Below are 11,750 nucleotides of genomic sequence, written 5' to 3'. Positions count from 1 at the left end.
AGACACACAGGCAGCCTACTATTTAATAAGATCTTGATGCTAGCAGGCATGGAATCACATCAGTGGGGAAGTGAGGGGGAAAACTTTGTTATAAGCAGCATTTTACTACCTGTCATTTGAGAAACGTGCTGCTCAAAGACAATCACTAGGCCAGGGGAACTGACCAGGCTGGAGTGGTGGTAGGGAGGCTCCTAAAGGCCAAATCTCACCATTATTTGCAATTAACCTTTGTTAATTGTATTACACTTTTCTCAGTCGGACTGGCGGGTGCTTTCAGCTCTACTTGATTGCAACACTAGAGGTGTTTTCTACCACTTCAGTTGAACATTAGTTGCCCAGGTCACCACTCTGCCAATAATCCACAGCTCTAGCAGCTTAACTCATGTGGTGTAGCGGATGTCAGTCAAGTAGGACTAATTCAAGAAAGCCTATCTCAAGTGTAAACAACTTGCACTTCAGTTGTTAATAACCAGTTAATTATAATCACTAGTGAAATATAACCAAAATAAATAATAAGCCCCCTTTCAATACAAAGAGGTCTTATAAGGAAGATGGGGAGAGACTTTTTAGTAGGGCCTGTAGTGATAGGACAAGGGGTAATGGTTTTAAAGTAAAGGAGGGTAGATTCAGACTAGACACAAGGAAGATATTTTTTATGTCGAGGGTGGTGAAACACTGGAACGGGCTTCCCAGAGCGGTAGTAGGTGCCCCATCCCTAGAAACATTCAAGGTCAGGTTGGATGGGGCTCTGAGCAACCTGATCTAGTTGAAGATGTCCCTGATCATTGCAGGGGGGCTGGACTAGATGACCTTTAAAGGTCCCTTCCAACCCAAACCATTCTATGATTCCATGACAAATAGTTGCTACGTTTCCATGTTGCAATATGCTCCTCCAAGCATATCCTCATGTAAGAAGAGTTTTATCACAGTAATCAATCATTACATTTGTCCGTGTATGGCTCTGAATTTAACAATGAAGTTGCAATCTGTCAGTGACTCTGCAATAATTGTGTTTAGATTACATGTCAGTTGCTATTTTTCGTAACTGCTAATCCCTCAAGATCAACAGGGAACATGGGAGTATTATATTTTACTCATTCATTCTTAGCATTAGTGACAGCTCTATTTGAAAATTCAGACTCAGGACACAAAGGCAACGTAATTGTCATGAGTAGGTCTGTACGGGTATAAGGGATGAGCAAGTAGTTCATCTGGCAGTGGATGTTAGGGAGCACAGTCCACCCTTTTCCCTGCTTTGTTTTAGCTGTACTGACTTCATAAGCCTAGTAAGCATATCATGGTGTATGTTTGACCCAGGCCAATTAGTATGTTTTGTGCTGACAGAAGTGGCTGTTCTGCAGTAATTTTTACTGATGCACAGGAAGACCTGACTTCCAAATGCCAGAGTTTAAAATCCTTGGATGTCTACAGATGGAGGTGAACTTTAAGCCACTAGCTCTGCCTTCCCCCCTTGAGCTGTAAAGAAACAGGAGTGTTAAAAAACAGCGTGACCTTGAACACATGCAGACTTGATTCACAGCTGCTGTGAATCAGATCTTTCGAAACAGCTTGCACTGACTGAGAAGCTGCCCTGAGAAATACTTGTTGTTTAGATAGCTGCCATTCTCTGAGTGAAGTTACACCCAGAAAAAAAGACTCATGGATTATTGATTTATGTGGCTCTTTCTCTTGATGTATTCCAGCCCTCTGCACAGATATATAGACAGCTATGTCCACCAGAGGCCACACTGGTAGAACCCAACGTATAAAACTCTTCCAACTTCTATCACGCCTGCTGAAATAAGTAGAGAGTAGCACCATTTCAGAGGTGCGAATGGCTCTGTATCCTCCCTTCTGGATCTGTAACAAACCAGTGAAGGATCCATTGAGTCTACTGAATTGGCACAGAAGGAAAAAGAACTACAGATACTAAATTTCTATGAAAAGCTACTGAAACGTGATTTTTAAAGCTGGTTATGGTAGTGAGCAATACTGAGAAACTCATGGGAGATATCAAGGATATGTAAAGTCTGTTTGTCTTTTCTGAAAAAAGATTTTTAGAAACAGCATGAGAAACAGCAAAACTGGAACCGAAGTAATGACAATTATACTGAAGTAGTAACTGTGGCCATCAGCAGCAAGTTCTGTACAAAGCTGAAGTGAGCTATGGAGTATTTTTCAATAGTAAACAGCTGCTTTAATAAAAACACTGACAAGAATCTGCCTTCACAAAAAAAAAAAAAATTTCCCTGTTCTTGTTTTGCTTTCTGGTACAATAGACATTGTGAAGGCACAGTGCAGGCCAGCTGCTACCCAAGGGAAAGGGAGCCAAGAGCCAGCTGCAGTAACACAACCAGCAGGACAGATGCCTCACCAGCTGTGGCCATCCAACAACACCTGAGTGAGGCAAGCAGGGTGGACCTGGCACAACAGCCAGGGTCAGCTCAGAGTCCAGATTGCTAGACAAGTCTCAGGGATGAGGCAGGTCTGACGTCAAGCAAGAAAATCAGTCTGCAGCTCAGGGTCATGTCCAGTGATGGTAACCAGGGTCAAACACAGTCCAGCGATTACCACTCAGGCCCATTGTGATAAAGCAACCAATTTTCTGACTTGTAATTTTACTTTTTAGCTGGGCCTCGTCTAACTGACTGAAGTCTGAAATTAACAGCATGTTGTTCAGAAGCTGTTCACTCTCAGAGACCTGATTATATCAAGGCATGGTACGCACAGAGGCTTTTGCTTATACTTATTGCTATAACAACCAAGGCCAGCTAACTTCGTTATTTGCCCCGTCAGAAAGTCAGAAGCAGAGAAGCGTAGAGGGGTCCCACCTGCAGGGAGGAGCAGACGGGACAGGTGACCCAAAACCGACCAAGAGGGTATTCCATCCCATCTGCATCACGCTCAGTATAAAAGCTGAGGGATCAAAGGGGCAAGGGGGCTCTGTCTGTTTTTTTCTTCAATGGCCGACGTCTGAGGAGGACCCTGTCTGTTTGTGTGCCTTTGATCTCGATCCGAGCACTCCTGACTCTGCTTCCAGAATTCAGCTCCTGTCTGTCGCTGACTGCAGTCTGGGACTTTCCCTGTGTCTGCTGGTGACGTGATTGTCATCCTGGGAGCTGGATGTGGTTTTGTATATATTGTATACTTTTTTTTCCCTTTAATTTTTATTATTCTATTATTATTTACTATTTTCTTATTTATTATTATTTTCATTAAAGTAGTTTAGTTCTTTTTCTAAACTCGTAAATCTCCTTATCTCTTCCTCTCCTCTCTGAGGAGAGAGTAGGGGGAGGGCCATCTGTCATTCTGATTGGCCAGTTTGGCCAAAACCACGACATAGAGTAAATGTTACAGAGTTCTTGACCTTGCTGTTGAGCCCACAACATGCACATCAAGGGACAGCAGTGACAAGAGTCAGACACTTTCTGCAACAACTCCAGATCTCATGGGCTGTAGCTGAGCAGCTTCTTCAGCAAAAGAGCCGGGAAGTAAGGGGTAGAAGGAACAAGCGTTTCTTTTCACGGTGCCCAGATAAACATACGTCAAACCTATAAATAATCCAAAGTGAATGAAGTGACCTGCATTAATAATACTGCAGATCATTTATGTGTACATCCAATAGCACATGCTATCTAGAAAGATGCCCAAATCCTTCAGCCATCCTGAACGTGAAAATCTTTATTCTATACTTTGAAGCGAAATATTCAAATGCACCCTTTTTTTCTTCTGACAAAGTCCTACAACTATTCTGTTCTGAAGTTTTGGGGATGCTAAGCTGAGATAGAGCTAAAGACTTTATGATTTCATTCTCAGGAATTAAAACCTAACGGTGCATGATTATCTCCTCAGCCCTGACATCTGAGAAATCTCCACAAAGCTAGTTTTAATATCACGGAAAATTGACCTTGCTCGCTTTTCTACAGTAGAGGCTATTCTTCCAAATTGGGTACCTTTGACACTGATATTTTATGTTTCTGTACAACCTCTTTTTGCCTCTCATGTTTTGTGGTGTCTTTAATAAAGGCTTTTTGACGATTCCTATCTGTTTATACACATATGGTGTTTATACACAATGTGATAACATTCTGTTGACATATCCAGGATTCGGCGATTATATCCAAGATGTTGAAAGTGTTTCCTTCATAATGTACCAGCAGATCATGAGGAATTGTACTAGGCACTAATTTCATTTAGCCGTGATCTCATGCTAATAAATCTTGTTGATACCACAAATATACGGTCATTGTTGGTTCAGAGTGTCTGAATTATATCTGAAAATAATCAGATGTCACTGAAGAGTAAAGTATGGGAAATGGGGTGAAATTTTAAAGTGCGGAACCATTTTGAATTCATCATCAAGGGTTTCTTTTCTAAGCTAAGAGCTTATCAATGGATAATGGCAGAGAGGAAAAAATCTGGGCATATTCGTGGGCCACCGAATAGCTTAACATATACTGAAACTGAAATAAATGCAGAAGATAATGGGGAGGGGGGAGTGAGGAACCATCCATAAGATCGGTTTTGTTAAACATGGTTTGTTTAAGCCTTGAAAAATTAAAGCCTGGGAGAGGTTCTGAGATTATGAATTCATTGGAGGGATAAACTCCAGAAATGAGGAAGAAACCTACCTCAGATGTCTCCAACAGCAGTAACTGCATAGAACCCCTTCCAGGAGATATACTTAGGGATCTGCCTGTGCTCTCAGATGCTGGCCTGGAGCTAAGGTATAACTTCAGGTTTCCCCAACTTGGTATTATCAGCGTAACAGACATCTGATCTGCACCTGTTTGCCTGGCTTCTCCCCTGGGATGGAGTCTGAGGAGTATGGTGTTTTATTTTAAAACAGTAACACCCATTGGTGTGTTCAGGCATGGCTAGGTACTCCTCACTGCTTCTTTACATTAAAAGGGGAAAGGAAGGTAATGAATTGTGCCTTTCGCTCTGGGCAGAACATTCACGATGACTCAGAGAATCTGTCTGACAGCCTGGGACGGGCTCCTGAGAGCGCTGTTTCCTGTCGCAGCAATGCATCGTTGATCATGGCCATGACCCCACAGCTTTATCTGATCTTTCAGATCCTCTAGGTATGGGGTATCCAAGGCCTACAAGTCAGTTGCTTCTTTTAGGAAAGCCAGTGCAGGGTCTGGAGCGTAACGCTTGCTGTGCTTGCAGTAGCCAAGGCTGAGAAGACTTGCAGTGCTCTGTCTCTGCTGGGCTCTCCTAAGAGCTGCAGACTTCTTCCCGGGGTATACTGCACTGCTGTAGTGCCTCTGAGCGGTGGTGAATACATGAACAATTGGGTTGGAGTTTGCCAGCATAGGCCTGAAACTGCCCACCAACTACAAACAGCTACCTTCTCTCTCACCTCTAAATCCCGGAGACCCCAGCTCACAGGAGCTCCTCCCCTCCTTGCTATGAGGAGTCGCCAGTCACCGTCTGCCGATGCCCAATGGTAACTTTCCCTACCGAGATTGGATGGAGGAGTTCTTTCCTGCTAGGCAGGTAGAGGAACACCACCCCATTTCTCCACATACAGATAGGGAAGTCCTAGGTGAGGTTTTCCCTTGAGACAGTTTTCCTTTTGGAAATGAAACTTGGTGCCAAGGTGGTGTTGTTTCCAGACACAATAAGACTGCTGGGCGAAGCTGGAATCTAGTTTCAGAATCACCCAAGAAATGGGATAACGTCTGCCCTTCTTTCCTGCTAGGGGACTGAAGAAGGAAGGCAACCACTCTCTCCAAGATCAAGGAACAGAAAAGCTAGACACAAGAATTGACCCAGAAGCCTGACAGTGAGCAACCCAGCTCAATGGTGCCTGAAGAAATTTTACTACATTACTGAGAGAAAGCAGATGAGTGGCAGGAAAATTCCAGTCCTGTAATATGTCAGCCAGAGGTGGAACAGGAGGTGGATTCAATGCTTGCTCCAAGATTAGCATGTCACAGATGGAGACATCTTCTCGTTTGTTCATTTTAGTTTGTCCTAAACTTCCCATGTTCCACCTGTACTTGGGAATCTCTTTTGTTACTGTCCACAAAATGCTGATACAGAAGGAACAGATGTGTGGGGCTGGTGCAATAAAAACCAAGCAATTCACTGCTGCCAGAACATTGTTGTTTATTGTGCACTTTTTTAAGGGAGGCTTTAGAGGTGAGTGTTGGAGATGCTTTGGGAAACGAAATATCAGGAAGAATTCCCGGAAAGTGACAGTAACAAAGTGTATGTAGATCATTAAATAAAAAACAAGAGAGAAGAAAAACTGTCCCCCTTCCTCCCCTGCCCCCCCACACCCCCCCAGTCAAAAGTAACCCACACTTATCTCGTCTTATCTCTCTCTTTCTATGAGAATGCTGCTGCTTGAGGTTCATGGCTTTCAGTGCTTGCTTTATCATGACCGTGGCCTGAGAAATGGCACAGAAGATGAAGTGATCGTATGCATCTCTACTCTAGAGGGTGTTTGTTCTTTTTGTGTTCTAAGCCTCTGACACCACATTGCATCAGAAGTCATTGAACTTCCGTACTGAGGGAAGAACAGCTGTGTGTAGTTCTCTCTGCAATACGAGCTGGGTACCGGCAGCACCCTCTGTTCCTGGGACTCTGCAGAGAGAAAAGGAACCGTTCATCAGAGACGATGACCCCCGGAGGGAACCCCAGTACTGAGACTGCAGGTGATGGTGGGGATTGCCTTTACTGTCGTGGCTAGGCAGGGTGGGAACAAGGAGGGATGAGGCTGTGGGAACAGGCTGTGGGAGACTGGACAGGTGTCCACTTTCTTGAGCTTCTGAGCAATGCTAGGTGAGCAGTGTCCAAGTCGCACATCCCACCTAGTTGGAACCAGGGCTGGTGGTTATCATGACTGCAAGGGACCCTCCCTCTGCAACTGACATGGGCTGTTACCACCATGGGAAAGAAGAGCACGAGAGAGAGGAGCAATGTCTAGAGAGGGTGTAGAAGGGAGCCAGGGTGTGAAGGGTTGGACAAGTGCTCAGAGGAAAAGGGGAAAGAGAGGAGCTCCAGTAACGCAGAGACGTTACGGCTTGCGGCCCCCTTCGGTGCCCACAGATTACAAATGGCTGTGTGGGACTCCACACCTTTGTGTCCGGATGCCGTGCTGCAGGAGGCCAGCAGTCCAGTGATGGCTGCTGAGTCTCCTGGTCAATGCTGTCCTTGTCTTGGGGCAGCATGTGACTCCTGCTCTTGCCTTTTGTTTGCAGCCCCAGCAGAGAAGAGAAATAGACCACAGCTTTGCTCTTGGGTCCTGCTCATTTCTGCCATTGTCCTCAAAGCAAGTCTCATATCCATCTGTCTCGGTGGGTTCTTGAGTTTGTTGATTTTTCCTGGAGATGGAAGGGACTGGGGGAGATGGGAGTGGTGGGAGTGGAAGACGTGACTAGAGAAGTTTCAATTGCCTTTTTGGAAACTGTCTTGACGATGTGACAGCTGATTCAGCTCCTTCCCCCTTAAGCAGTTCACAGCTGTACAAACACTCCTGGTTCGTGTGGTGGCAACTGCATGTGGCCAACCGGCCTCTCTGCTCATCCTTGTGCACAAGCGTTTAAGCTGGTCCCTACTAGGATGGGAAGAATCCCTGCCCCACAACATCCCTAGTGTGAGATGGGAAACGGCCTGCATTAGATATGCAGGCTTTGGCCTTCCAGGGGGGCAGCTGGCCCTAGTCTGTAAGTGAGAAAGAATCTTTGCTGCTCAAATGCTCTGCTACTCCATTGTGTGGCCTCAGGACTTGGAAGGCCTACTGACCCCATCTCATTCCAGCTGACTCGGCACCATCCAGGGGAACAGCATGGTCCCTGGAGCTGTCTTTCCTGAGGGTCCAGCTGGGACTGGTCCGAGCCACCCTTGCCGTGATAAGCTGTTAAGAGAAAAGGCTGTTGCCTCTTCACAGTGGGTAGTGAGTTGGCATGTGAGTTGTCCATCTGCTTGCAGTCATTCCATGAGACTCCTGCTTGGGATTTTTCTCAGTGACTGACACTTGGAAACAGAAAGCTAAGCTGCCATTGAAGAAAGAATATGTTTCCTGTCCTCCTGATGGTGGGAGAAAGACTGAGGAATAAAAATCCAAATCGAGATGGTCAATAAGGGAAAACTTCTGGAGCTCTCCTAATCAGAGTATCATTCACTCTGGCTTCATTTAGCAGTGCCTCATGGCTCCCCCTTGCTGCGCTGCGCTGTGCTGTGCTGTGCTGCGCTGCGCTGCTTCAATCTCCACATGCTCAAGATCCTTTGCATTGGCCACGCGGCCACATGACTAATTCTAGAATAGCCATAATTTAACTGGCCTGTAGAAGACCACACCTGGAGTACTATGTCCAGTGATAGGCTCCTCTGTACAAGAGAGACATGGACATAGTGGAGAGAGTCCAACAAAGGGCCACAAAGATGATGAAGGCACTTTGAGGAGAGGCTGAGAGAGCTGGGACTGTTCAGCTTGGAGAAGAGAAGGCTTGGGGGGACCTTACCAATTTTTATAAATACCTGAAGGGAGGGTGGAAGGAAGATGTCCTCAGTGTGATGTCCTCCCAGTGGTCCTTCTGCTCTCTGACATGGAAGATGGTCTCTTTCTGCCTGTGAATGGCAGCCATACCCCTTATTTGGGCTAGTTTTCTCAGAGTCATGGAGCAGGGATACACTAACTGCACACCTTCAGGTCCAGAGCACCCGAGGGGGCCTGAGGTCAGCTGCTCAGTGCCGGGGGAGACTCTGCTGACAAACCACAGGCTGGCTCCAGCCTCCAAGCACTCCTTGAGTGGATTGCAGGCTTCTCTAGCTTTGGTGGGGAGGTCATCCTGGCTAGATCTTGTCAGTCAGTGGGCAGAGGAGTCCTTGTGGGCAGCTGTGGGGTGCTGGGAGCAGAAACGACTGTTCCCTTTACTGAGAGGGTGGCAGTTACCACTTACGAAACGGAAAGAGACAGCCCAAGGAGAGGCGATGCTGCGACAGTGCTTGGTGGGGAAATGGGGAAACGAGTGAAGCCCAGAGATGGTGTGTGGGGACCTGTGAGGAAGGGGTAATCCTGCCGCCTCTCCTCTCCCTTTCTAGTCGCTCCCTTCTTCCACAGTGGTGACCAGCCCACAGCCCTGCAGCAGAAATTCTCGGAGCTTCAGTGCATCTTGGAGGTGCTACAAGGCAAAGGTCAGTAGTGCTGGCAGGCGTGCAGGAGATCTTTGGGACAGGGACAATGAATGCTGTGCTCTGCTCTGACAGCAAGCAGCAGCGGGACCAGACTCTGGAGAGGCGGACTCCAGAGGAGAGAGGTGGGAAGACAAAGCATTTCCTGCTAAGAGCTTAGGTGGAGAGGGCCATGTTAAGCTGTCCTGGAGGACAGGGCGGCTGTGAACACCGATAAAACAAAAGGGACAGTCTACAGGGGCACAGGGAAGGTTAACAGGGGAGAAATAATAAAACTGCAGCTCTAGTCAGGGAAAGAAGCAATAGTCCCTGTTCCCGGGGGCTAAAGGCCTAAAGGAGAGCTTACAAGAAATCAAACCAGATCACCAAAATAATTTTGTCAAGCCAAGACCTGAGATCGTGTTACGAGATGCATGACTATAACTGGTCAGCAGCCCCTGAAACAGTGTGTGGGAGTTACTAAGCATGATCTCCAGCAACATCTAACTTCTCCATCCTTGTTGGGGCAGGAAGCTAACTATAAGAGTGGTTGCTACCCTGCACAAGTGACCTGGGGAGAACGGTTGACCATCATTGCTGGAGAGCAGGGATTCTCACAGTCACCATCTCTCTCGTTATTGGCATTCACATCTGCAGTCTCTCCCTACACAGAGCAAGGCTGGATCTGCTGCCCAAATGGCTGGAAACGCTTTCAAAAAAGCTGCTATTATATGTCGACTGATGAAATGTCCTGGGCTGAGAGTGTGCAGAACTGCACTGGGATGGGCTCCCAGCTGGTGGTGATCAACAGCAAAGCAGAGCAGGTAGGTGCAGGGCGGAGGGAGGGGAAGGGCAGCCAGACAGACAGTGACAGGCCCTGGAGGGGACCCAGATCCCCTCCTTGCTCCTGCAGGGGAGGGGGGATGTCCTTTCTGCACCCCTTCGGCACCGGCTCCCCTCTGCCACCAGTCCCACCCCACAGGAACTCCTGCCACCTCCCTCTGCTCAGTCCTGCACCTCATGGACATTGCACTCTCCCTGATTTCCAGGGTTTCCTCACTATCGAGCTACAACAGTTTCCAAAAGGAACGAATTACTACATCGGTCTGTATGCACAGGAGGTGGGCAAGTGGCAGTGGGTGGACCAGACTCCATTGAATGAGGAGGCAGCGTGAGTACCCCTGGATGGAGAGTGTTTGGTGCCACTCCTGGCAGTGCAAGGGAGTAGGAGAGATGTGTGGGTGTCTATTGGTGCGTGAGAGAGGGGTGAGACAACTCCCTGTGAGAGGACACAGATGGAGCAGGAGAGGGCTGTGTGGGGACACCAGGTTCACATCACCTCGTCCATGCTGGTTAGTGGTTGTTAGTTAACTACCGGTGACGTGGCCATCAGTGCTGTAGGCACAGATGAAGCTGCCTCTCGCCATCAGGAAGAACCCTTCAGAGATGACCAGCCTTGCCTCACCTCCGTACGGCCCTCACCATGTATAGGTGCACGTATATGCACAGGCCTGGCGAGCGCTGGGGTGCTGTGGAAGAGATGGGAGAGATCACCAAGGCTGTCCTTGCTGTGTCTCCTCAGGGAGGACAAGCTTGCCCTGGAGGCAGACACATGTGTCTTGGGGGTGTGAGGTGCATGGAGTGAGTGGTGGTGAGCCGCTCCCCTGACTGGGACTGAGCAGGGCCCTGTTGTGCTGGCTGTAGGAAGAAGGCAGCTTTCCGCATAGGACTGGTGCCAGTGGGATAGCAGAGCGGGAGGAAGAGTACTGCTTTTGTCCGTGAATCTGCCTCTGGAATTTTTCTCTCTCCCCTCCAAGCCTTGCGTTCTGCTGTGGTCTGTTCCAGCAGTGCTCTACAGGGTACGCTGGGGAGTAACGTGCCTGTCTCTGTTTCAGGTTCTGGCGGAAAGGGGAACCTACTAACATCGATTATGAGAACTGCACTGTAATCCATACGAGTTCAGATATATATAACTGGAATGATATCCGATGCGAGAGTCATTATCGGATTTGTGAAGCTGCAGCACTAACTGATGGCGCGACCCTCATCCTGAGTTCAACTGGGAGATGAGCAGTGAGATGGAAACAGCTGAGGGCTGTGTTGGGAGGGGAGGGGGGCCCTGAATCCTGTATTTTCACTCTGCTGGGTGGGACGATGTGAATGGAAGTGATATTACCCCGTGTCCAGCATCCCCAGTGCATGTATTGGCTCAGGGAACACATGAAGGCTCAGGGAACACATGAAGGCTCAGGGTCATCAAAGCAGGTCCTGGGCTCTTGTGTGCTCTTCTCTCTGAGTGGGTCTGGCAGCCACCGTGTGAAAAGAGGTTGAGTTCTCCAGAAAGAAGAAACGGGAATGGAAGACAGATGTTCAGAGCTGCAGTTTCCTTTGTCTCCTTGGGCAGAGGCGTCTGCTTTTTCTTGGGGCTCACAGAGAATGTCCTCTAGTTGCACTGGTTTTGCTGAACAAATACTGATTTCCTATACAAGAGAAAATACAATATTAGACCAATGGAAAAGCCTCCGTGCTGTGCGTGTGTGCGTGTCTCCCTTTTTCTCTCTTTCCCTCTCTAGGCTGCAGATGTTTGTGTTAGCAGGGTCAGAAGATGTTGCTATGCCAGG

At 47.8% G+C, this 11,750-nt stretch overlaps 1 protein-coding gene across 1 annotated transcript; it reads left to right on the top strand.

Annotated features, from left to right (window-relative positions):
* The first annotated feature begins 6,537 nt into the window (after positions 1-6,537).
* On the top strand, positions 6,538-11,550 carry LOC134509422 (C-type lectin domain family 6 member A-like). The gene is made up of 6 exons (XM_063321948.1): positions 6,538-6,671; positions 7,218-7,313; positions 9,061-9,153; positions 9,802-9,953; positions 10,179-10,300; positions 11,025-11,550. The coding sequence occupies exons 1-6, from the start codon at positions 6,635-6,637 to the stop codon at positions 11,197-11,199; spliced, it is 675 nt and encodes a 224-aa protein (XP_063178018.1). The 5' UTR covers positions 6,538-6,634; the 3' UTR covers positions 11,200-11,550.
* The last annotated feature ends 200 nt before the right edge of the window (positions 11,551-11,750 follow it).

The sequence above is a fragment of the Chroicocephalus ridibundus genome, unplaced genomic scaffold, assembly GCF_963924245.1.
Source record: "Chroicocephalus ridibundus unplaced genomic scaffold, bChrRid1.1 SCAFFOLD_37, whole genome shotgun sequence".
Classification (NCBI taxonomy): Eukaryota; Metazoa; Chordata; class Aves; order Charadriiformes; family Laridae; genus Chroicocephalus; species Chroicocephalus ridibundus.
The sequence above is the reverse complement of the archived record's forward strand: the minus strand, read 5'-3'. Positions and strand labels throughout refer to the sequence as shown.

Coding starts and splice junctions, on each gene's coding strand:
- LOC134509422 (XM_063321948.1), top strand. CDS start 6,635: ATGACCCCCGGAGGGAACCCCAGTACTGAGACTGCAG. Junction 7,314..9,060: donor TCTCATATCCATCTGTCTCG/GTGGGTTCTTGA, acceptor CTCCCTTTCTAG/TCGCTCCCTTCTTCCACAGT. Junction 9,154..9,801: donor GGAGGTGCTACAAGGCAAAG/GTCAGTAGTGCT, acceptor CTCCCTACACAG/AGCAAGGCTGGATCTGCTGC.